At 40.2% G+C, this 26,516-nt stretch overlaps 2 protein-coding genes across 2 annotated transcripts; one reads left to right on the top strand and one right to left on the bottom strand.

Moving 5' to 3' along the window:
* Positions 1-2,027: 2,027 nt before the first annotated feature.
* On the bottom strand, positions 2,028-6,283 carry si:ch211-112g6.4 (SH2 domain-containing protein 7). The gene is made up of 8 exons (XM_027003288.2): positions 6,130-6,283; positions 5,651-5,790; positions 4,877-5,043; positions 4,221-4,310; positions 3,833-3,998; positions 3,491-3,646; positions 2,593-3,315; positions 2,028-2,239 (listed from the first exon to the last, which is right to left on the bottom strand). Exons 1-8 carry the CDS (start codon positions 6,281-6,283, stop codon positions 2,195-2,197), a joined length of 1,641 nt encoding a protein of 546 aa, XP_026859089.2. The 3' UTR covers positions 2,028-2,194.
* Positions 6,284-8,864: 2,581 nt separating this feature from the next.
* On the top strand, positions 8,865-26,305 carry tbc1d2b (TBC1 domain family, member 2B). The gene is made up of 13 exons (XM_027003240.2): positions 8,865-9,463; positions 11,236-11,386; positions 12,714-12,867; positions 14,740-14,912; positions 15,108-15,277; positions 17,423-17,782; positions 19,778-19,888; positions 20,038-20,234; positions 20,990-21,484; positions 21,686-21,803; positions 22,755-22,940; positions 23,747-23,868; positions 24,015-26,305. Exons 1-13 carry the CDS (start codon positions 9,134-9,136, stop codon positions 24,208-24,210), a joined length of 2,763 nt encoding a protein of 920 aa, XP_026859041.2. The 5' UTR covers positions 8,865-9,133; the 3' UTR covers positions 24,211-26,305.
* The last annotated feature ends 211 nt before the right edge of the window (positions 26,306-26,516 follow it).

Here is a 26,516-nt window from a genome sequence, read left to right as displayed (position 1 = left end):
CCCCCTCAAAACCATGTTCACACTGCACTATAGACCTCTCACAACTTTGCCCTGCTGGCAGGGCCTGGCCTGCCTGTTGAGCTGCCTGACCGGGGCAGCTGCCTGACCACTGACCTGCGAGAGAGGACAGGGCCGATGAAGCCTGAGAAGCCAGCACATGCTCAGTTTGTTTTTAATTGGCCTGAACGTTTTAAGAATTTGCTTAAAAGTAAAATTCTTAATACACAGACATCACTTTTTCACAGACTACTAACTGATCAAAACATTGCTTAGTTGTATAATTGCCATGCACTACTGGTTACAAAGTGCAAAGGGGAAATTACAATACACATAATCCAGGTGAAATATTACTTAAACATGATATATGTCACTGGTTATCATGCATATGAACTCTTGTAAAAAAAAAAATAAATAAACTAATTTAGCTCCTCCACTGAATACAGCAGAAATGTAATCTTTTTTATATAGTTTTGAACTATACTGCTTGATGCTGCATATTTAAAAGTAAATCAGCTCTCTGTAGTATAATAAACAGATATATCATGCCACCTACTCTGCCAGTGAGCATCTGGTCTTTCACCATTATTCATTCGTGCCAGACGTTCAGGGCTAGTCATTTATTTTTCCACATCTGTACTGTTAAATACATTGTAATTTGACAAACTATCATCTTGCAATGGCCTTTGTGACGGAAAGTCTGAGGGCTCACTGTGACATCATTATACCATAACTCTATAGACCTTGGTTGACCTTTGGTCAACTCCTACAACTTTCGATTATTACTCTGTAATTATATAAATCTGATTACATAATGTAAGGTTTTTATCATAAGTATATTAAAATGTGTATATCAGAACCTCTGCCAGATTTTTTTTTGTGACCTTTTGAATTGTATTTGTGAACCACTTGCGCAAGACACTTCTTTTCTGCTATTATCTTTTATCTTACAGTCTCAACAGACCCTTGCACAATATATTCCACTCTTATTTCTTCTGCATTTTCATATAGTATTGGCCTCATTTAAGACACACTGTCTAAGATGCCAAGCAGCAACTTTTAAATACACAGGTTAAGATAAGAGGTGCTTTTTAACGTGCCCAGAGATGCACACTTTCTCATACAGTGAAAATGAAAGTGGAGTGCCTATGCTATGGAAGCATCCATCACTGCTATACCTTGAGGCATTTAATCCCTGCAGGGGCCTCTCAGACTGTTCAGCCCACGCAGAGTTAACGTGACTGATAGGATCATCCATCTGGTTTTTTGACATTGAGATGCAGGTCTGAAGCCCATCAGCTAGCAGAATCATGCTAATGAAAGCAGTAGGCAGTGAAGCTCACATGAATGTAGCTGGCTATATCAGCCAGGCTAGATCACCTCAGACTTCAGATTCCAGAGCAGAAAGAGACCTTTAAGATCATCAGTTCAAATACTCATTGTCTTGATCATCATGAGTTTGGTTGTTTTGGATTATGGTCTAACATACCTAAAGTGTCAGCTGGTGAAGTTACACATTTAAATAAGGCACTATAATTTCTAAGGTACTGATGTGTCTCTCTCTAATAAGATACTATACTCCACTGATGTGTCGCTTTGTAATCAGAGCCATGTATATTTATATTGTATATATAATGTTCAGAATGTGGGTCCTCATACAAGAATTTTTAAAATCCTATGGTTCTGAGGTGTTTTTTTAACAGTTTCATCTCTAATTGGTTTACTACGTTTTTTGATATTGTTGCAAGCAGCTGGTAAATATTTTCAAACTATAGAGGCCCATACTAAGTCATTATCAGCTGTAAGTCATTAAGAGATGACAAAAAGAAACTATGTGTTTTAGGATATATCAGCTGATTTAAATATAGGGTGTCACAGCAATATATATAGTTTCATAAAAACTGTGAAGTCAAAAAATAAGACTAGGTTTCAAAAAGCAGCACCAAGGTTCTCTACACAAATATAATTTTATTAAGTTAATAAATAATAAAGAAATCACAAACAAACTAAAATACTTACACACCATAAAATAGTTGCTGATTTGCAGACAAGATTAGAAACCTATATAAGTATTTGAAACAAAAGTATCAGAAATAACCCTGACATAAGTTATTATTATTATTCTTTACCCCTGTTTTAGTGTAATCTTCATGTTTTGTGTGTTCTGTAACAGCTGATTTAGAGGTTGAGGATTGGGTCATTTTTTCCACTGTTCTGGGAGAAGCCATTTCCATTTATCACCCTGCAGGAAACAAGAAGTCAGTTATTACATAGTTTAAGGTGATGATTATTCACAGGCCTTGTTAATCTGCTCTGTTAGGTTAACGCAAGTACTAAACCTTACCATGCCATACTTCTAAATACTGGAACAATGGTATTCTTATATCTGAACAGTTCAATTGAACATATTTTGAGTATTTTTGGGAACATTTGTTGTTTGCCATGAAGAAAAATATTTTTCCCTCAAAATACAGATTTCTCTAAATCTAAAAAAATATGGTTTAGGCCTGGAAATATGCTACAGCAGAGTTCATTTCAAAGCTCCCACAAACAATATCATTATAAGGCTGGTTGATGGTTGTGACATATCCTCACCTTAATACCCAGCAGAGACTCGCTCTGCTTTGGTTTGAAGTTCTCTACTATCTCGTAGGTGTTCCCATGTCCAGAAAGCCCCTTATGGCTAGGAGTGTGCCATGGTTCAGGAATCTGCTCATAAGTATTCTCCATGAGCAAACGTCTGGGCATGGGTTCGCAAGGCACCTCAGCGTACATGTCATTGTCCTGCCTCTTTGCCGTAGACTTGGCTTGCATAGTGTGATTAGGATTGCCTGACTTGCCAGCCAGCTGATAGAAGGAGTTTTCACATAGCTTATCCAGACTGTGGCTGTAGGTGGGCATTAGCTGACTGCTGGTTCCCTTGCTGTGTCCTTTTTGTAGGTTTGGAGACAGTTGTAGGGGACTAGGAGAGGGTGTGGAGAGCCTGTATGAACGATCTCCCCTGGTGCGGTTATCCAGAAGGGGGAGGGATTTACTTCTGCACTCTGATAGGGCAAGTTCTGAATATACAGTGCGTGGTCCGGGAATGGGGCTTTGCCGAGGCCTGACACTCTGCGGCTCAGAGTCTTGGGTTGTACCTCCATGGCTCACCTGTGGAGCACTGGATTCACTCCGCCTGCTCTCCAGTGGAGGTGTTACTCTTTCTCTAAACCTTGACTGATCCAGCTGTGCATATAGCACCATGACCTCAGAGTTGCGATTCTCCTCATTGGTTTGTGTCTTCATTGGGGCCCCTCTTTTTGGAACTGGAGGTGCGGCCTGTACAAAGAAAATGTGACCATTGAGACAAAAACATCAAATAACCTTTGCTGTATATTTATTTTACTTTTTATATAGATTTGCATAAATCGTATTACATTATTAAAATATTATTTAATATTTAAATATTTGAATTGTTGATGCTTGTTTGTTTGCATAGCATTATGTAACATACGTGGATGTTCCTCTTGGGTGGCAGGATCGGTGGCTGCTGAAACTGGTTTGGCTGGTCAGTGTGTTGGTTCCAGATGTTCTTTCCTGCTTTCACACTCACTCCTGGCTTCTCCTTCGGTTCAAACTGCACCACATCGTACAGCTCACTTGTAGAGGACTGCATGAAAAATAAAGATGCCAGAGCTCACTGACATGAATTTCTTTTCGATGCATATAATTTTGCATATTCATATATACAAATTAGAGGGAAAAAACATTTGTTCAGTTAAACTGTGCAAGCCAGTTCTATTATTAAAGTCAGGAAGCCAGATTTAAATGAAAGTGGGTGACTGAGATACTGTACCTCAAAACAAGACACAGTTAGGTACTCCCCAAATGGCTCGATAGGACTGGTCTTGTAATGCTCGATTAGACTGGTAAGAGTCTCATGCATCTCAGTGTCTCCTGTCACTATAAACTGGCCTGTCTTATTTTGGTTGATGACAAAGTGTCGACACCGGTCATGTCCTCTGAAACAGAATAACTGGTATGAAAATGCTTCCCTCCAAAAGATTTTAGATTTCACTTGAACTTAGAACCCATTACTCCTGCGGCCTCTTTTGCATAAAGGAAATGCAAATTGTATTGATTATTATAAATAAGGTACAGAGAAGGAGATAGATGAATTTTTTATTCAATCAGTATTTTCTACTGGTAAAATAGGTGAGATGAGTAGAAGAATTCAAACTTACTTATATGACAGGATATATCCAGTGGCTTTCTCACTAAGTCTAATGAGGAAACAGCCCAGTTCTTTATCTCGCAGATGATCTTCTGCATGTCTGTGTAATACAAGCCAATTTCAGAGCATTAATTTTTTTAAACATTTATTTTCCACACTCGGCTTTTGACTATCCCTTGTCAAGGATAAAGAAAAATATTTCAATTTGGATAAACTTGGGTAGCAATGTCTATACTTTTACCATTGTATCTATTCAGTATTCCACTGTACATAGTTTACCTATAAGACAGTATATATAGTAACACAATATAATGAAGATATGTGAAATCCAATTATAATAGTATATAATAGTTATAATTATCATGAGATTTTTTTGGGTATGCTTAATTTTCACTTATTGATACACAACAGCTAACATATTGGCACACAGATATATAAACTGAATATGAACATACAAATACATAAATATAAAATACTAAATATTTTGAACTGATATCGCAGTTGAAATAACATAAAATATATTGAAGTTGAAATTAAATGTGATTTTATATATATATATATATACAAAAAAGTTTTAGATTTAACAGGTACATATTTCTAATTTGTTTAAATGTCACTACTCTCATTCTCTCTCTCTCTCTCTCTGCATCTGACTAGGATTCTTACTTTCTGCTGATAAAGCCTTGGAACCAGGCAGGGAAGTTGCCTTCTTGAAGGATGAGAGGGGCCTGGGTCTCAGTGAACCATCTGAGGGCCAGCTCCTTCAGCTTGCTCTCCGTACTGTCCGCCTGGCTCTCGACTGCAGGCTGCTTTGGCTCCATCCTTACACGCGTCTGTCCAGAGAGGAGAAGCTTTAAGGGTGGCTCAGAGCCCAAGCTGCTCGCAGAGTTTCAGCTGTAACAGAGTGGATCCACTCTGTCGCTCTCATTTGCCTTTTTTGCAGCTGGCATGCGTGGCTGGCCGAACACAGTCATTGTTCTTGTTTATCTTGCTCGCGCTGACCAAGGCATCCTGGTTGCATTTTACTATCGCTGCTCATAGTCCCACCCAGATGGGTGAAAAGTGTGGCCTTATGTAAATCTCTTGTGATCATTACTTTTTTTGAAATCTCACAGTTAGTGTTATGACTGTTACTGCACTGGCTTAGGTTTCCCAGAAAGCGTGGTATTCCAAAAGCTTTTCTAAACTGGCAGAGGAAGTATCACATCAAAGTATTTTCTAATAATAACACTTTATTGCTTTATTAGAACTAGATCCTGTTAAGCCATACGAAATTCAGGAAGTTAACAAAAAGTATCAAATCAATATTCTAATAACATGTAATAGCATTTAGGTTAGATTGAGGCACTCTGAAGCATACTAATTTTGTATTACAAGATGATTAACCAAATATCAATCACAAAGGAAATGCAAATTATTTTGATTATAACATCAATTTACCCTCATGCAGAACATCAGGCAGGACTGGACCCTATGTGTTTTCAGCTTCTTCTGCTCCATCTTGTGTGTTCCAGTCAGGTATCCAAGCTGGGATTTGAAGCTACTTGTTCCGAGATAATGCAGATTCTGCCATAGAGTTTCTGAGCCACAAATATGATGAAAATCATAATTATAATGCTACATTCAAGGGTTACAGCTGACAACCCGTGACAGCTATATTACAAAAGCAAAAATCATACACAGAATAAGCATTTTTATATATTTAATTTACTGTTCATAAAAGATATACAAATTATAGTATCAGAAGTGTTCTAAAAAGAATAATTAATACATAATACATTAATACAATAATTAATACATTTTCTTTGTCTCATGTGCTTCCATAAAATACATCATAAAACCAGTATAGCATGAAGAAACACAACAGTTAGCCAATCTCAAAATCCTGTAAGTAACACTGTGGTCCATTAGAGACATACCTGCTGTTGAGTCTTGTTGTGTGTGATGTGATTTGAGCTTCATGTTGCTCAAGGCAGGAGTTCTCCTCATCTGCTTCAGAGGAAGACAAAGGCGTTCTGAGGGTGTACACACAGTGCAGGACGGATATACACTGCTGACATTTACACTAGACATCGTTCCACGGGGCCCGGAAAAATTTGTGCAATGCGCAAGGGGGTAAAGTGAGCAGCTCATGTCCTGTTCATGGAGAGGAAAAAGCACGAAACACATAACTCTCTCTCTCTCACACACACAGACACAAACACAAACACAGATCTTAGAGTTTTCACCAACTTTTTTCACCAACCAAATTTCCTGAAGGGAAATGGAACCAAGCAGGCAGAGGAAAGAAATGTGGTCTCAGTGCTCACACACACAGTGAAACTGTTGCTAATGATGGATGAGGTAAAAATGCACACTGGCTGTAACATAAGGTGCACAATTTACAGCAATACTGTTTATATTAAAGCCTCAACCAGAAATTGCTGGTGTATAGCTGGTATAGCAATAACTCAGGGGTACTTGTGAAAACCCCATGTACACTCCATGTACATTTACTATGCTTGAAACAAAACCAACCAAAATAAAAAAGACATAGAAAAAATATGCTAATTAGTCCTATTGTAATGTTCCATTTAGATTTTTAGCAAGATACCAATATAGCTATCATGTTTGTTTATAATTTTTATAAAATGAACAAAAGGCTTTCTTTCTTTTCATCTGCTTAGTGAATTCTTCCTTAGTGTGTTCCACTGTTGAAATTCCCACTTGGACTCACAATCTAACCCCCTTAGAATGTAAGTGTGATTACTGTAATTTAGGAATCACACGGCATGGTAAATGTGCGTTTGCTAGTGCTGTGTGGTGGTCTGACCCAATTTTCCTCAGTGTGAGTGGGACATCAGCCTCTTCAGAGCTAATGTGTCACAGGTTTCACTTTGAGACCTTCCAAGATACAAGCTATTACTTTTTGAATTTCTTTCATGAGTCATAGTTAGTTTATGATTTACCATTTCTCGCTGGACCAATTCAATAGGTTCTAATCATGTTCTAAGAAGGATACATTTTTGAAGTATAGAAAAGTACATTATATGACTAAAATAGGATACCTGACATTTTATACTATATCAGTTTTGCTGTGGAAGATTCAGTGTCAGCAGTTTTGTTGTTCATGGGAATTATTTGAAGCTCAAAAACTTTTACAGCATTTAGCTGACGCTTTTATCTAAAGTGATCTACAATTATGACTGAGTACAACTTGAGCAATTGAGGGTTAATGGCCTTGCTCAGGGGCCCAACAGTGGCAACTTGGCAGTGGTGGGGCTTAAACTAGTAGTTCAGTGGATTTAATGTTCTGCTAGAATTCCGAACAAAATCGTTTCTGTTGCTCACAGTTTTCACAATATAGCAGTTTCCTTTTTCAGTATGGTATTATTATTATTATTATTATTATTATTATTATTATTATTATTATTATTGTTGTTGTTGTTATCTAATATGTTTTGATTAAAAACTTTAAAGAATATTTAAAAAACATCTTAATTAGAAATAAATTATTTGCTGTGGTAACGTCTAAATGGCTGTCAGTGCAGGCAGTGCTTTATAATTCTTATGTATGCCGAATATTAACAATATTAACTATAGACATGAGGAATTAACTGCTCTGTGTCTTGCAGATTTGCCTACTGCAGGAGGTATTTGAACAGTGCGACATTTTTGAATGTCAGGTGAGACTGAAATAAGTAGCAGAATTACACAAGGACACCGAATAATACAGATTAATATTTTTTTATATAATAGAGGCAATTGAAAATATTATCTTACCAAAGCAAATATATATAATTTGTTTCCACTTTTCACAGGAAACTAGTTATCAATAGGAAAATAACTTCAAATTTTGATTGGGTGTATCTTTGTCTGATAACAAATTTGATACATTTCATGCTATCATGTTTTATTACTTGAAAAGCGCAGCTGTGTCAACATCAAACAGGTGTTTTCACAGAGATGTCTGTGGTACAGGAAACCAAAGTGTTTCCCTCCTAAACGTGTCATAACTCATAAACAACGCCTGCAACAGCTATGGCAACATAAGATTAACGTTAAAGCTAGTGGCGTACTGGAAACACTGTTTAACTGATCATCTTGGGGGAAAGTTTATATTCTTTTGGTGGGCTCTCGCAAGACATCACTTTCTATCACTCTATATGTACAATCCAGTTTATAAGTATGAATCCAGAACCAAAATGTACATAAGTGCATTAGAATATGTTGTTTTGTAACCTTAGGCCTATTGAGAATGAGTAAGAGATGTCATCTTTGCTATTAAGAAGACTAAAAACAATTTACCGTATAATGTTCTTCTAGAACACTGGAAAATAGTGTTTATTCAAATGTAACACTTAACATCACCTATGGGAATGGGGTTAAAAAGTTAGTAAACACAGATAAAAACAATTTTGCACTTTCATTTCCAGCAGTTAGACTGTAGCGTTAGGCCGACAGTTCGGTTCGTATTCTTTATGATCGTAATAATGCTGAAATATAGGATGATTGTAAACTGACGCAGCATTTGATTTAATATTTCAGTCATTCTGAGAAAAAGAAGTGCACCTATTTAAAAGAAAAAAAGGGGCGCTTTGTTGCTCTTTTACGCTCCCTAATGGTGGAGATAACTGAAACGGTGAAACAGTGATTGCGCCGGCGGTTTCGCGGACACTCCTACATGTGTTGATACTTCATCATAAATATCGAGCATACCAAAAAAGAAAGCCGCAATATTTTTACAGTGATGTGCCGCTGATGACTTCCTAAAGTTGGCTTAAAATATAATCATGTCTGTGCAAAAGACACGTCATTTTGCATTAAATCTACGCCTGTATTTCCGGACTATAGTTCCTGTGACCATTTGCCATCCCACAAGAATGGACGACAAGTCATGTGGATGGAAATAGAGGTGGAAATTGAGGCAAAGTTAGAAGAAAGATGTACGAAGAGGATGACACTACTTCCAGTCTGTCCAGGAATTATCAGATTGTATCGGCCAAATCTGTAGACGTGGCCGATTGTGATGAAGCGAAGGCTCCGAAATTATGTGGTTACCTAAACAAGCTTGTTGGGAAGGGACCCCTCAAGGGATTCAAAACTCGCTGGTTTGTCTATGACCCAAGGAAATGCTACTTGTATTATTTCAAGACGCCCCAGGACGCCCTTCCACTTGGATACATTGAAGTAGCTGATGCGTGCTTCACTTATGATGTGGAAGAAGAGGGACAATTTGAGATCCGCACCACCGGAAAAGAGTTTTTACTCAAGGTAGTGCGGTTCAGTGTAAATGTCGCTCTGTGGTTCAGCTTTGATGGCTAACTTTGATGCAGTTCTCCGCTGAAATATCTCGAAAGTAGCGTTAGATGGACATGCAACTTACCTAGTCAATGCAAGCTAGTTAGCCAGATTAGCACTTTAAACAAAAGCGTAAACTATGTCTACTGATTCAGCAGTAAGCATGATCTGACCTGCCAATACAAAGGAATTTTTTTGTCGATGATTTTGCAGTGTATGTTCACGTTACTATATTTAGCCTAAATACTAAATAAATACAACTCATTCCCCAGTTCCTCGCCATGGTTGTACACACATTGGGCACAGCGTTACGCTGATATAACCTATGGCAGAAATTCAAATATTGAAGCAGTGCTATCACACATTTTGGCGCACGTTTTGCAGTCACTAATGATGGCTGTCAAAGGAAAAACCACTGAAATTCTGGGAGTTTTCTGTACCGCGTCTCAAGTGCACAGGCCTACAGCCTGGAGAGTTAACAAGACACGTTTGAAGCAATCTCATAGTCACCCAGTGAAGGTTGCAGTGAAAATAGTTGTTGTGCTCTGAAAACTTTGCATCATCGCATGAACATGTAAAAAGTTCTTGAATTTGGAACAGTTATCATCTTTCCTGGCCTGCAGTTTAATGGGGTTTTTTTTGGTCAGACATGCCAGCTTCAGTGGGCGTGGTGTTTCACGGTAAAGTTGCGTTAAGGATGTGTGAACAGAGAAAGACTTGCACATTACACGGACTTCCCCGAGACTGGGACAGAGAGTTTAGTTTTAGTTTGTTTGACATCCATTAAGCCACCAGTTAATGTTTATATAAGACCAGACCATTGACAGACTACTGCCAAAATGTCTTTCAGAGAAACAAGTGCTGTAGTGTCTTTTTTTTTTTTTTTGCACACATGAGACCCCATTCTAGACTAAATCTTACATTAACCCAACAGGATCTGGCCACATTCTGCCGGTGGTCATATCAGTGGGTCACTACAGCTACAGTACTTAAATGTATTAGTGCACCTAAGGTATGTCATCTTGGCACGCCTCAGAGGCCCAGATCTAGCAAGGCTGCCACCGGACCTGTTCTCTCTTCAGCACCACAGTTTTCCATCAGCACACTGCTTTATTGCAAATGGCCAGACTAAAGATGATAGCTACCTCTTTCCAAGTCAGTTTAAATCGTCATTTGTTCAGGAAATTCCCATCTCTACTTGTCTATAAAGGCCATGTGTATGCCTACCATGGTTTGAGATGTAGCCTTTGTTGAGATTTAACCAGGCAGGTTTGGATTTTTGATCAAATGGATGGTTTTGTCTGAGCTTTCTGTAGCTTCAAGCAAATCATGTGCTAAAAACACAGGTGCTTTGTTGTTGCATTAGACAAGCTGCCACGTAGACACTGACCAAACTGGAACTGAGACTGAAACTAACATGATCATACTCAAAGAGCATGATCACCCATACACCTGACTGTCTTCCTCTAAAGAACTCAAACCAGAGTACTTTATTCTGCTACCTGTGTTTGAACGGGATAAAATCTGTATAAAACTACAGCTTTATGGTCTGCTTATTTCTAAGAATAAAGCCTCACTCCACAAAAGATTCAGCGGAAGTACACAAACCCAAACCAGAAAATGAGTGACATCTGCATTGTTGACTGAAGTCAACTTCTAAATCTAAATGCACAGGCCTTCAAAATGAGCGTGTTATGAGGGAGGTTTGGGAATTAGTTGTGTGATTGTGTGAATGTGTCTTGCAGGCTCCCAACAGGCAGGTGATGCAGTACTGGCTTCAGCAGCTGCAGCAGAAGCGATGGGAATTCAGTAACACGCGAGGAGGTGGCAACCGAGACGGCTGGAGCTCCCCGATCCCACAATACCCTCACACAGGTCTGGTGGCTAAGGACACGGGTAAGGGCCTGAGAAGTCTAGAGCTTCTACAGGGCTGTGACCAGTTGTGTGTGAGCTTCATGCCAGGGCATTCTGGAACTGGCTCTGCTCTGCTTGTTGCTGTGGAGTGTTTTGCAGAACTGTCGCTTCACTCTTGCAGCTCAGGGGAGGTTCTTGTGCTGTTGCTTGTGACCAGTCAACATGGTCATGCTTAGATCACTAAAATACATTTTGTTCTTAGATAAAGCAGCTTAATGTTTAACACATTATCAAGTTTAACTGGATCGAGCAACACCTTAGCCACACACACATACACACACACGCGTCACGAAAAGCTTTATTATTTTTTTAAATTCCTTCTTGTATTCCTGTATAATGCTGAATCTTGAAGTGTAAATAAGACATTATCTAACATGATGGAGACATCCTCTCTCTACAATTGTTTTTTTGTTTTTTTTTTCCATTTTAGTCAGATGTCAGTAGTAAATTATCAGGCCACTGGTTACTGAGAATGTATTTACAGTTAAACCCATCTATTCCACTTGGACATGTGATAGAATTATGAAGTTGCTGACTGACTCACACATTTTTTTTTTTAGTTCCTTTTGCATGGTACTATTTCGAGCAACTCTGTAATAAAATTGTTTTTAAAAATGCCATATAAATAAAGCTTAAGTTTTCAAAGTGCTTCACAGAGTAGATGAATTATACAATGAATTATAATTTATAAGGTTAAAATCGCAGATAAAAAAAGAACAACAAAAAAGAAATGCGTTAAAACAAAACAAGGAATAATTTACACTAGCTGAAAGTCTTGGGTTAATTAAAAACTAATCTAAATAGTTGGGTATTGGCTCTCACATTAAAGGTGGCTAGATTGTCAAGAGCCCTTGTCACTCGGAGGCTTAGGACAAACCCATGGCCAATAAGAAAAGCCTGCCTGACCACTGTAGGCAGTGGGCATGGCTAGCATGTTACTGGTGCTGACTCCCACACCTCAAAGTCTAAAGTTTGGCAGATGCTATTACCCAAGTCAGCATTATTAGAACTTATGTTGACTTTGGGTAGCCACCTGTCTCATTTGCTGAGGAAGTTCTCACAAGTTCAAATTCTGTTCACCACTGCGTATTTACTCTTTGTGTGCATCACAACTTAGGGCAAAAGTGCTGTCCTTTTGGTTTGTTTTGGCACCTCGGTGAGTGAAAAGTGACTAAGGTCAGTGTCAGTCACAAGGCCTGCTATCTTCCTTAACACTGAATACAGACTCTGGCCTGCAGCTAGTGAATAGCCTTGTATGTGAGCATGGGTCAGTGACGCTATCCGTCTGCACTCCTGCGTTGCTGTTCAGATGCACTGATCCCCGAGCAGCCCAATGAGAGCATGGAGAGAGTCCGCAGCGATTTCGCAGTGGAGGCGGATGCTAATGGCCTGGTTGGAGTCCAGTCTGCAAGGAACCCCACTGCTCACAACTTCTTCCTTAAACAATGGGGCACTGAGCTGAGGTAAGGGCCTGGGCAATACCTGGCAGTGGGAAGGTCACAGCTGTTCCTTAGATGTATATTCTGCTGAATTTTGTATTTTGGGTCATCATATCATATATGCCCTTCTGGATGTTGGTGGAAATATTTGCTTAATGTAACCCACCTATGTTGTGGCAGACATGAGGCTAGCTGTGTACGAACAGTAAATGGTCATAGCTGGTGTTTGATTGCTTTCACTTTGGTAATGTGTTTAAATGAGGCAGTGTTTCAGAATGCCAAAACACCCAAGCTGGAGAAGTTCCAGCTGTGGTGCCTGAACATGCTGAGCTTCAATGCGCTTGTGGAGTTTGGCAGTTGTGTACACTGACCTGGTTATCACGCCAGATCAAACCGGTCATGTGAAGTGATGGTTAAGCAGACGTGTGAGGATCAAAATGAGTCACAGATGGGGCACATGCATATGCACATGAAAACCGCTCTTTGAAGGTGTCCAAACTATATCATCCTACAATCAAGTGTAATACTGTAACATCTTCTGTTTGAATGTTCTGAGGAGCATAAACTTTCCCTTAACCTTATGTCCTCTATTCCATTGCAAGGAAAATTGTGTATCTTCATTGTTGCAGTGTGCCCAACCAGTTAAATGCACACAAGGCTAGAACAACACACTACATTGTTTTCAGATATCCCTGAACTGCTTTTATACCCCTGGCACTTGCACTCACCTTGACCTTACTGAATACAAAGCCAAGCTTCCTTGCCTGCTTGTACTGTTCATAGTAAACATGTCCACCAGTAGTTGGAATTTCACTTCTAATGACATCAGACAGCTTCTTGTGAACATAATCTATAACACGCGTGCCAATCTCTGCATGCTGTTGCCTACCTGTGCTGTTGTCTGTGTATTGTCCTCCAAATGAGCTCGTACCTGTCAATTCCTAACACTGTTGTTTTTCTGCTCTTTGCTTCTGGCAAGCTAAGGACATTGAGCAAAACAACTACTCTCCAAAGCGCTGGTGCATATTATTGTGCGTGTCTGTGCGGGCTTAGTGTATTTGCCACCAGCTCACCCTGCTAAACCAGTGACCATAAAAGACTGGTGAGAGCAAATCCCCTGCCTATACATGGCCCTGCATCCCTGGACTGCCTGGTAGCAAAAGCCAACCTACTGCTGGCTCCCAAGCTCTTTCTTCCACCCCACTCACAAAGCATAAGCCCCATCTGCAGAGCCCTGCTGAGGCCAGTCTCTTGCTGCCACCAGATCAGGCTCTCTTGGCAGGTTTGTGTGCGCTGCCATCCACCCCATCCATGGTTGGAGCTGGATATCCTTTCTGGACTCTTGGCGATGTCACAGATGCTGGGCCTTGGGGCTTAAATGCTGACATGCACGGCCACCTCCTTATGAAACAGTTGTGTTGGCCTTGAGCTAAGCCATGTGATTGGCCAGTCAGATCCGTTCAGCCCAGCTGCTGTTCACATTCACATTTGCATGCATACAAATAGAGCTAGGGAAATACCACAGACATACCACCTTTCACAGCTGGGCCCCCTTCTAAAATTAAATATTTAAGAGTACCAGCTACTATGCATGTCTGCTCATTCAGAAACAAACCAAAATGGGGCCATTGCTTTTTAAAATTTTCAATTTTTTCTGGATTTATGTATCCATCTATTTATTTGTTTATTTATTTTACTCCTTTTTATTGAGAGCTTTTCTTTTGCATGTGCAAATTTTCATTTGGTTAATTTCTTTCCTCGATATCCACCATTATTTGCAGCTATCTTTGTACCCATTATGCATGTCAGCACACTGCTTCCTTTACCAGAGCAACTAAAGTGCTCTCTGAAGTCTCCCACGTCTCTCCTCCTCTCACTGCTCACTCCCTCCATCAGGAACAGCATGTCTCACTTGCGGCCAGGGCGGGGGGGAGAGAACCGACGCAGTGTGTTTTACACAGCCAGCAACGAGGAGTGGGAGATGGTGGACCACCCCATGAAGGACACAGCAGAGGTCAAACCGCCAGCTGAGAGCCAGCGCCGTGAAAGTCCTTCCAACTTCCACAGACGTGAGACAAGCCCCTTTCAGTCTTCTCTTACCACTACAGGGGAACACCTGAGGCAAATTTTTATAAAATCTTTAACATGTTTATAGAGCTGCTGGGATGTCTTATTGATATTATTTTTCTGTTTGTCAGCACTGTAATGCAAGTTCCTGATGAATGTAAATATATGGACACTGTTGCTACAACTTTTCTGCCCAGATTCCATTGGCTCAGCGTTCACCTTCGACTTCCGGAGCACATCCCGAGTCAAGCGCAGATCGAGCCGCAGCGCTGAGCCGTCGCCCGTGGAGGCCGCGGACTTGCAGTTGCGCTTGCAGAGCCAGCAGGAGGAGCAGGCCCACCTGCAGGAGGAACTCACCAGCCAGAAGGTGCAGGGGCTGGGGTTGGGGGTGTGTAAGGGAGTGTGGGGTTGGGGGGTGCTGAAATGATTTAATGATTATAATGAAGTCCTGTCATATCAACAATTTGTTTTGGCAGATTTACAGTATATCTCTGAAGTGGTACTGGTTGCTTCACTTTGTGTAAGCAACTTATGATACATTTCAACTTATGAAATGTACCCTTTATGTCCTGAGGTATAAGGATTTGTAGTCTGACTGTTTCTCTCCATGCTGTAAAGAACATATGTGAACCCGTCAGTTGTTGTAGTGACTAAGGCACTTCTGTTATCTCTAATGCCTATGAGATGTTTCCACTGTCAGGAACAAAACGGTGCAGGATGTGTGTCTGACCCATGGACTGCACTGCTAGCATCCTGTCACCTTTCCTGAGAAAAGATCCACGCCAAAGCAGGGTCTGCAGTGTGGTTATACCACACTCTTGGGACATTTCCTCTTTTGTTTCACTATTGCATGTCGATGGGGAATTCCTGCAATTGTATGTGTCACAGCCATGTGTGAATTAAAACACAGTTATTTTGACCATACTTTGCTGCTGAGGTTGGTCCGCTGTGTGTGTTGGTGCATGCTGGGGGGTACTGTCACCAGCCCCTGCTGGTGTGCTGTTTGTTCATTCTCAGGCTCCTTCATCTTCACATTGTTTTTGTTTCTTTTGAGGTGTCAGCAGAGGTGTTTAGCAGGTGCCTAGCAAGCCACAGGACGGGTACTGTTGATTCATTTACTCTTCTGTTTGTGCACTAGTTGCAAATGTCTCTCAGCAGAGCCTTGCAGATAGTCTGGTATGTTTAACCCTAGATGTGCTTTTGTACCTCTTGAAATAACCAAGAACAATGGGAGCAGTCACACTCAAATTACCATGAAGACCAGACATAGCACCACTTACTCAGGCTCACGCAGGCTAACCCTGAACCCTAACAGGCTTGATTAACATCTGTTTAATTACATTTACCCATTTCTAAACACTGGAACATGGAGTTCCAATAGTCATTTGGTTGAAAGGTATTTTGAAAATTTCCATTAATGGGCTAAAATGTTCAGCATACCTGTTCAGTGTTATTAATTGAGTTACCGTTAAATGGATGTGGTGGGTGCATGGGCTGGGCGTTTCCTATGTAGCTGTTTAATGAACTTTTTTGTAATGTTTCAGATTTGTAGCTTTGTCTACTGCAGTGTACAGTATATACATTATAGTAAAGTCCTGTCTATATCTTGTCTATAACAGTAAGTGGGGAGAGATGCTAGCAGGAAGGGAGTCTGTGGATAACTTCAGTTTGGCCAGAAATCAGAAAAATAATCAAAAATATTTTATACATGTGGCTGCTGAAGGCAGCTGAGCAAGGAAAACAAACAACATGCATCTGTCAGGTTTTTTGTCACTTGTAAGATAAAATTAAGTTTAATTTGGCTTTTGTTTGCCAAAATTAGGTTTAATAAATCAGAAATTACACTGAATTTAGTAAATTAATTTTGTTTTTTTATCTTTGCAGAAGCAATTTCCAAATGGCCCCTTCTACTGGAAAAAAGCTTCTCAGTTTTCTTCAGTTCATGATGATGTGTGTTCTCCTTTGGATTACAGACTGGTGCATTATCTTAGGCAGTGTCTAATCTGCGATCAGAATTCTACAGTCTATCGCGCACTGACTAGCAAAGTTACTGTATGGGCTGAATAGCAGAATAAGAGAATAAGGGCAACATATACATTTGTTTTTTTTGTTTTCAGTTCTGGAAGGAGCAAATTAAATTTAAAATGTGCAATATCTTATTCCAAATGGTTGAGCTAATTCTGCCCCAAGAAGAAACATGATCCTTGATCCTGCTAATCATGGTACTTTTCTTTTACAATCAGTTGTTGATATTTATTTATTTTTATTTTTTTTTAATTACCATCCCATTTTTACAAAGAGGCCAGTGAGAGTTTTAGCTAAGGGGGTCAGCACTTCCCTAACTGAGCGAACTGTGTTCTCATGAACTTTGACTCTTCAAGACCCTGATCAGTATGCACAGAAGAGCCTGTGCAGTGTTTCGCTCTGTGTGTGCAGCCCTTGGACACGTGCAAGTCCTCCCTGCTCTCTTTGAGGCCGGCGTGTGACAATGCCGTGTTTGCGCCTCCACTAGGAGCTGGTGCGTCTCCTCCAGCAGACGCTGCGGAGTTTGCATTGCGAGCGGCGACTGGCAGCAGACCCCGGTGGGATGGAGGCGGCTGCAGCCCTGGTGGAGCGCGACACCCAAATTCGCCAGCTGTGCGGCCACATGGAGCGCCTGGCCCTGGAGAAGGAGAGCCTGCGGCTGGAGCTCAGGAACCTCAAGGTGAAAGTGGGTGACATTAACGATCAGTTGGGCATGCTGATGGAGACCATCCAGGCCAAAGACGAGGTCATCATGAAGCTATCGCAGCAGGGCCAGGACGGCAGTGCCGAGGCAGCAGACTGCAGCTCCCCCACAGCCAGAGAGCAACAGGAGCTGCACAAGCTGAAGGTAATGACACGAGCTGACTTACACTTACAGATGTGTTCAAAATAATAGCAGTGCATTTGAAAACGTGAGCAAATCTCGGAGTCCTTATAGTAGTTTTTATTTCCATGCATTGGGAACACTGCACATTATATTCTAAATCAGAACATGAAGAAAAATGTATCAATTTTTTTAATTACTTTACAGAAAATGAACAAAAATGAATATTGGGCTGTTCAAAAAAATAGCAGTGTCTGCATTTTTCTTTACAAACTCAAATATTTACTGTATAAACTGAAAACTCTAGGGTTTAGCATTGCTGTGAATCACTAAACTGATATTTAGTTGTATAACCACTGTTTCTGAGAACTGCTTCAGGTGTTGCATGGAGCTTCTGGCACCTGTGAACAGGTATTCCAGCCTAGGATGATTTGACAACTTTCCACAATTCCTCTGCATTTCTTGGTTTTGCCTCAGAAACAGCATTTTTTTTTTTTTTTTTTTTTTTTTTTTTTTTTTTTTAAATGTCCCCCCACAAGTTTTCTATCGGATTAAGGTCTGGGGATTGGGCTGGCCACTCCATAACTTTAATTTTGTTGGTCTGGAACCAAGATGCTGCTCGCTTACTGGTGTGTTTGGGGTCGTTGTCTTGTTGAGACACCCATTTCAAGGGCATTTCCTCTTCAGCATAAGGCAACATGACCTCCAAGTATTTTGATATATGCAAACTGATCCATGATCCCTGGTATGCGATAAATAGGCCCGACACCATAATAAGGGAAACATTTCCATATCATGATGCCTGCACCACCATGCTTCACTGTCTTCAGAGTGTACTGTGGCTTGAATTCAGTGTTTTGGGGGTCGTCTGACAAACTGTCTGCGGCCCTTGGATCCAGAAAGAACAATCTTACTTTCATCAGTCCACAAAATGTTTCTCCATTTCTCTTTAGGCCAGTCCATGTGTTCTTTGGCAAATTGTAACCTCTTCAGCATGTTGTGTTTTTTGTTTTTTTTTAAACTATGGGACTTCGCGGGGGCTTCTTACGGATAGATTAGCTTCACACAGGCGTCTTCTAATTGTCACAGGACTCACAGGTAACTTCAAACCATCTTTGATCACCCTGGAGCTGATCATTGGCTGAGTCTTTGCCATTCTGACTATTCTTCGATCCATTCGAATGGTAGTCTTCCGTTTTCTACCACGTTTCTCTGGTTTTGCTTTCCATTTTAAAGCATTGGAAATCATTTTAGCCAAGTAGCCTATCATTTTCTGCACTTCTTTATACGTTTTCCCCTCTCCAATCAACGTTTTAATCAAAGTATGCTGCTCTTAATGTCTGAAACGACCCATTTTTCTCAGGTTTTCAGAGAGAAATGCATGTACAACATGTGTTGGCTTCATCCTTAAATAAGGGCCACCTGATTGACATGTTTTTTCACAGAATGAATGACCTCACTAATTGAACTCCACACTGCTATTATTTTGAACACGCCTGTTTCAATTAATTATTCAATTACACAAACTCAGGAGCATGCATATGATGGTTTTCTGTGACTCTACTACACCAACTGGTAAGTTATTTGCTATGTAGTAATATAATTTCTACCAAAAACATTGATTGAGCTGGTTAATCATGTTGGACTGTTATTATTTTGAACACAACTGTATGTAGGTTATTCTCATATTACATGGCACAATGTGGCATCGCTGAATTTGTATATTTAAAGGTCTTGGCAGAAGCATAAGAAAATGAACTTTGGACTATGTGAATGAGATGGAGTGGGGAGATATGGGACTACCATTATTATTGTCTTTTATGCTTTTTAGTGTGTGTTGGGTGTTTTTGTGCTTGCCTTGGAATTGTCCTGTGGGGCTAATCAAAGTTTTATTGATTTTATAGATCAACAGCACCCACCACTTTGCCGTATATTTGTGTTGTACAGATGAGAGCATGCAGGGAGGCGTTCCCTCTGCTTAACGTCATGTTTTAAACATGCATGCTTTTGATGTTTTAGGACAGTCTTCAGGGCTACAAATCCCAAAATAATTTCCTGAACAAAGAAATCCTCGAATTGACAGTCTTACGGAGGAATTCTGAAAACAGAGAGAAGGCCCTGGAGGCAAAGGTGACGAACATGGAGCATGAAGAAAAAATACGCGTGCACACATTAATTTATATTGGAACTGAAAGTTTAAGTGAAAGCACTGTTGCAGCTCCTTTTGCGCGTTTTAGTCTCTCTCTCGTTTTCTCACTTCTCTCCCCGTCTCGTTGCAGTACATCTCTCTGGAGGCCAAGATGTGCCAGGTGGAGAGTAAATACCTGATACTGCTGCAGGAAGTCAAGACGCCTCTGTGCTCCATGTCCGATCAGGACCCAGCCCGGGAGCTCATATCCAGGCTACTGGAAGATGCCCTGCAGGTAGACAGTGGTGATCACCAGGAACATGCTGTTCTCAAACCTCACCCTGTCAGGTAAGACAGCTACCACTTCTGCTGCTTCTGACTTTAGGCATTAGCTTCTGTAGTGCTGTGCTTTCAGCACATATCCACGCCACCACCAGGTTGAGTAGTGAGCACCAACAGGTTGAGTGTTGCTTGAAAATACACCCGAGTCAGATTTGTTCCTTGTTTTTTCTCCTCCTCTTTAACACAAGTGCTACCTTTTTAGTACAATTGGATATGTATTTTAATGAATATTCACATGTAAGATTAGTGATGTCTGTGTCTTAATGTTTGTCTTATCTATTGTAATGTATTGTAGTAGGGAAGCATCTTGGTTCCCAAGATGCACATATTGTAATCGTGTGTTGATAGATGTGAACTGCATTATTAAGTTAATCAGCGCAAAAATTGGAAAATACTGCTGTGGATTTTTAAGATTATGCATTAAATTTGCATATGAGATTATATGCTTTAAAAAATGAATGACTGTTTCTGTATTTTTTTTACATTATGCTCACTGTTCCACACACAGATAAGCAAATGGTTTATCTCATGCAATCATGAAATATAACCTTCTACAATTACTTATTGTTCTTTTTATAAGACAATATGAACATTGTGTGTGTGTGTGTGTGTGTGTGTGTGTGTGTGTGTGTGTGTGTGTGTGTGGGTGTATGTGTGTGTGTGTGTGTGTGTGTGTGTGTGTGTGTGTGTGTCCTAGGTTTTATACTCTTTAAGGAAATGTGCAACTGAGTGCTGTTTTTTTCCTCTCTTCCTCTTCTCAGTGAGTATGATATTTATGGCTTCAAAACCGTCCCAGAGGAGGAGGATGAGGAAGAGAAGCTGGTGGCTAAAGTAAGGGCTCTGGAGCTCCGCTCCCTCTCGCTCACGGACCAGGAGGTGTCTGTGGGGGTGAAGTGGGAGAACTACCTTGCTGGTACCATGAACAGGGAGATGGTCCGCTCTCCAGAGCTGAAGGTCCTGATCCGCAGTGGTGTACCTCACCCACACCGCTCCAAGATCTGGAGCTGGTGTGTCAACCTCCATGTGAAGAAGATCCGTGAGTGTCAGCCGGCCGACTACTACGAGAACCTGCTGTGCATGGCGAGGGAGAAGCCCAACCCGGCGTCTAAGCAGATCGAGCTCGACCTGCTGCGTACGCTGCCCAACAACAAGCACTACGCTTCCCCCTCAGCTGATGGCATCCAGAAGCTCAGGAACGTTCTGCTGGCCTTCTCTTGGAGAAACCCTGACATCGGCTACTGCCAGGGCCTCAACAGGTATTCTTAAGCAGGACTCTTCAGTTCTGAAGTACTTCACAATGAAGTATCTGCTTTTTCATTCATTTATTTATTTATTTGGCTTGCTGAACCTCATCTAAGCTACTGTAAATCACAGCTGATAAGTTTGTTATAGTTCTTTTGTTATAGTTGTATAATTAATAAATACCTCAGCTGGAATTCCCTTCTTTCTGCTTTTAGGCTCGCTGCCATAGCTCTTCTTTACTTAGAACAGGAAGAGGCCTTCTGGTGCCTAATCACCATTGTGGAAGTTTTCATGCCACGGGATTATTACACCAAAACACTGCTGGGCTCGCAGGTACTATTAAAGGCTCCCTCCACTGTTTTTTCCTGTTTTCAGTGGGGCGAGGGTCAAAGTCCCAGATGTACTTCCCAGATCTGTTGCCAGGATTGTAACATCCGCCAAGTGGAATGGGTGCTTTTAGCATGTGACTGGTGGCCGGGTGTGATTCACTAGCAAGGTTCACATAAAGTGTTTTGCATGTTATCCTTCATTCTGAAGCTATAGCCCTCACCCAGTAATGCTGTTTTAACGTGGCCATCCTGGTATTTAAAATGGTGGTTCCTTTTAGAAATAATACTGGACATGACTGAGCACCTTGCACAACATTGCTTAGCTGGTGCCGGTTCCTTGTCTTGGCACTAAGCCAAACTTCACTATACATGCTGTATTAACCAGCCTGGTACCAATTTACAGTTAAACTACTGTTATAAGGGGTTTATGAAATGGTTTAAAAATGTTATTAATTTTTAATTGTTTTAAAGACCTTACAAACCAAGTCATCACACACAAATAAAAAATGTAACGGTGACCTGTAGAACGAGAGTTTACCAATTTTACACGTTAATGTAGGCCAAATGATCTTTTATGACTAATAAGACTGATAGTTGATTTCAATATTAGTAACTTAGAAATATCTGATGAAGCAGATGGGTATAATGCTGACTGATTAAGATGACCCAGTAAGCCGTAAGATCTGAGTAAGCCGAAAGATGTGAGCTTTGAAAATATACATGAATGTGGAATCACTAGCAAGCGACTAGTCACTGTTGCTCAGTTTTTGTTTTTTTTCCCCAAGTATTTATGATTATAGTAGCAATAAAAAAGTAATAATATTTAAAGCACTTTGAAGCTGTGCTGTTCTCTTTTTGTCTTTTTACCACAGTGTACTTTGAGGCACAGTGCTCCATGTAATGCCCCTGTATTAGGTGTCATTTAGTGCAGCGTTCGGTCTGTACTTGCCTGCAGGTGGACCAGCGCGTCTTTAAGGACTTGATGAATGAGAAGCTGCCTCGGCTTCATGCCCATTTTGAACAGTATAAGGTGGACTTCTCCCTCATCACCTTTAACTGGTTCCTGGTGGTGTTTGTGGACAGCGTGGTCAGTGACATCCTCTTCAAGATATGGGATGCATTTCTCTACGAAGGACCCAAGGTAAGATTGAAAATCCAACTGGGTGTCCTTCATAATTTTGATCTAGCAGTGCTTTTGAGAAAGAATCATCGTCTGAATCTTTGTGGTGTGGGTGCTGCTGTTGGTGCATGCTTGTGTGCACACTTGTGTGAGGGTTGAGACTCGTTGAATGACTTGGTTAATGGGGACTGTTTTTATGTTTGTACTCTGAAAACTCCATAGCTGCGTTAGTGGTACGTTTTGGCTCATTGACTTGCTCCAAGACAAAATACTGTACAGGATTTGATGGTTAAATCTAAACAGTTGATATGCTTCTGCACTCTTTAGAATGTCCCCTGATGCTATAGTTCACAGCCATATAGTCAATAAAGACAAGTGAGTCAGTTCTACTGGCAGCAGTAGTCAGCCATGTGCCTCAGTTCAGCAACACAGCTGGCCAAAATCAATTGAGCAACCCATTGTCCAGTCACTTTTGTTCATGTAAAATGGTCTGCACTTTTTAAGACATTGTTTGATTCCTGTCTTGTGTGCTGCAATACAGAGCCAAATAAAAACATTGATACTATTCCAAAGCCTAATGATTGTACTGTACCTGACACTGATTGCACATAGTGCATTGTGTATTATTAGTTTGGAACCAGATAATGACTGCTCTCCTATGACAAACTAAAACATGGGCTCCTACATGCCCTTAGTTGAAAGCCTTTTCACTGGAGGAAATATTGCTTATCCTCTTCTTTTTAAATGGATTTTCCAGAGGTTTTTGTTTCAGAACACGTTTTTCTTGTCTCAAGAGGAAGCTTCATGGAGATTATTTTCTTCAACAGATCATATTTCGCTTTGCTCTTGCGCTCTTCAAGTGCAAAGAAGAGGAGTTTTTGAAGTTGCAGGATGCCATGGGTATTTTTAAGTATCTTCGGTATTTCACACGTACAATACTGGATGCAAGGTAATGTGATTTAAAAAATGTTTTTTTAATTATTTTTTACTTATTTATTTTTTTTAACAACCTCAACTTCAGTTCAGTACTTCCAGATGTACAGAATTCCCGGAAGTACAGAGCTGAGACAGTTCCTCTGCATCTTTCTCCTACAGAAAGCTGATGAATATGGCTTTCGTGGACATGAACCCCTTCCCCCTGCGGCAGATCCAGAACCGACGCACCTTTCACCTAGAGAAGGTTCGTCTCGAGCTCACCGAGCTGGAGGCCATTCGGCAGACGTTCCTGCGAGAGAGGGAGACCAGCCAAGACGGCCGCGCGGTCATCAGTGATGATGATGAGGACAACTGAACCACCACCAATCAGAGCTCAAACCTATACAGCTGAGGAGCCAATAAAAGTGATGCATTCCTTTTTTCTTCAGTTGTACTCCATGCTGTACACATCTCTTTGGAGAGACTGTGGCTCAAAGAACAGTTGGTACAGCTATAAAGGACCAAAGGACACCAAGCAGCTATTTTGAGCTTGTTGGCATCTCTGCGTTCTTTTTTTTCTTCTTTGTTGAGTTGTGAATATTGTTTGACTGATTGATTGATTGATTGATTGATTGATTATTCTTTTTATTGAAATTTGGTCTCACAAATCAGTATTACAGTCCCTGTCAGTGTAATGGTTTATACCAGATGTGTATACTAGCTGGTGTTTCTGAGCAGAATCAAAGTTCAGGTACATTCATGAAATGGTACGTATACTGCTACAACAGCATTGTGTATTGTTTAATCATAGTCACATTTCACCTATCGAAACATTACACAGGAAACATTTGTGTATATAAATCAGAACGTGTTTATGGTCACTTGTTTACTAGTTTATGCAATGTTTATTTACATTGTTATATACACCACATACATACACTTTCTGGTTTTGCTCATCCAAATTCCATATTCTTGGTATTTCTATTTCTGTTTACTGTGTGGTCTAAAGCACTTAAATCACTTTAAATTAGGGATGTACTATTTTAAGACTTTTTTTTTTTTTAGGTAAAGCAAGCAGTAGTAAATTCTGCCCTCCATGGGGTTTCTGCAGAGGCTCAGTAAATTCCTTTCAGTCATGAGATGACACTTGGCTGCTGAAAAGCAATTCTTGTATAATGCATATCATTCAGTTTGTCAGAGCAGACTACTTGTCTTCTGCTTGAATGGCATTCCATTGTTGGCAATCAGCTGGATTTGGAACAGTATGAATTCTCAGTTGTCACTGTTTCACCATATATCCAGTGCTGTCTGTGTCATGCACGTTGTCAGTTTGACAGCCAAGCAAGCTGTATTTCAGGACTAATTACCAGCTGTGGCCTTGACTTCCACGCTAGTGTGATTATAGGGTTTTTTTTTGTTTTTTTTTCCATGTAGCAATCTTTATGTTGAACATTGCATAAACCTTAATAACTTTACCACATTTTGGTACATTATTTACTGAGTAATAATTGAGTTTACCTGGTTATTACCTTCTTCAGCTGTAAACAGTATTATATCACTTATATAATCTAACATTTAAGTGCACAGTTGGCCAGGATTCCGCTTAGAAACTTTGCCTTCTGTTATTTATTTATTTTCTTTTTAGTGCTTCAGTAAAAAACAAAGTGCAGTTGGACATTAAGGATCCATTTTGATGAGGTTTATAGTACCTTTTCCAGTTTATTGCACGTTTCATAGTTCTAGCTTCATTCTGCTATTTTAATATCCTCATTTCTGCAGATGTATTGACTTTTATTAGGAATACAATAATCTTGATATAATTTCAGCAGTAATAGCATTTTCTCAGAGGTTAGTTTGATTTGAATTTTTTTTCCTCTGTTTTGTAACTTTAACATGAGAAACCACCACAGTTGTCTATGTATGTAAGCTTATTATAAATCCCATCTGTTTACTGAGCTAGTGTTCATAACAAAAATACAAAACAATTTCAAGTTGACTAATAATCACAAACTGTGAATTTCCTGTCGGAGAGCTGGCAGCATGCTTGCATTTTGTTAGGATAATCAAGTTTGAAAATAGATCAGTGTGCTTGTGATCAGTGCTGTAATGCACACTTTATGGTTGTATGCTCTATATACATTTGTAGATGTGTTTTAAATTTGGATGCAGGACAATTGCTTTACCCTTCCCTCAGTAAAATATTCCTAGGTTTTGTTTTTTGCATGGATACATTTTTAGCAAGTCTGCTTCAAAATGATCTAGTCCAGATTTTTTGTTTTAATGTAATAACCTAGTATTTCAGGTTCGCATTGGTACAACACATCCATTGCACAGATCTTCCCATATACAAAATCATTTAGTTACAATGTAATCAATTTGAATGTTCCCATAAATTGTTGCACAATGTAATCATACATTGGTGGTGTGATCACTCAATAAATTACAAATAGCACACTGCTGCTTTAGACTATTGTGGTCTAATGTTCACTTATTGTGTTCTGGTGAATGCTTGGATCTCATTAGAGGAAGACTACGCCAAAGCAAAAAGGCTTCTACCCAGAGTGGGTAAATCTTGAAAACTGAAAATAGTATATGACAAAACAATATAGAAAGCTCCCCTTAAGTTCCTTCTGGGTTTTCAACAGTATATCCGTGCTGCCCCAGTGGGCAGGTTGTATAATG

Source organism: Electrophorus electricus, chromosome 2, assembly GCF_013358815.1.
Source record: "Electrophorus electricus isolate fEleEle1 chromosome 2, fEleEle1.pri, whole genome shotgun sequence".
Taxonomy (NCBI): Eukaryota; Metazoa; Chordata; class Actinopteri; order Gymnotiformes; family Gymnotidae; genus Electrophorus; species Electrophorus electricus.
Note: the sequence above shows the minus strand (reverse complement) of the source record. Positions and strands in the feature narration are given on the sequence as shown.

Excerpts from the sequence above, each read along its gene's own strand:
- tbc1d2b (XM_027003240.2), top strand. The coding sequence starts at position 9,134 with ATGTACGAAGAGGATGACACTACTTCCAGTCTGTCCAGGAATTATCAG. Across the intron at positions 20,235-20,989 it reads CTCAAACCTCACCCTGTCAG|TGAGTATGATATTTATGGCT; the intron begins GTAAGACAGCTA and ends TCCTCTTCTCAG. Across the intron at positions 21,804-22,754 it reads AAACACTGCTGGGCTCGCAG|GTGGACCAGCGCGTCTTTAA; the intron begins GTACTATTAAAG and ends ACTTGCCTGCAG.
- si:ch211-112g6.4 (XM_027003288.2), bottom strand. The coding sequence starts at position 6,283 with ATGTCTAGTGTAAATGTCAGCAGTGTATATCCGTCCTGCACTGTGTGT. Across the intron at positions 4,311-4,876 it reads CAAGGCTTTATCAGCAGAAA|ACATGCAGAAGATCATCTGC; the intron begins GTAAGAATCCTA and ends TGTATTACACAG. Across the intron at positions 3,647-3,832 it reads TAACTGTGTCTTGTTTTGAG|TCCTCTACAAGTGAGCTGTA; the intron begins GTACAGTATCTC and ends TTTTTCATGCAG.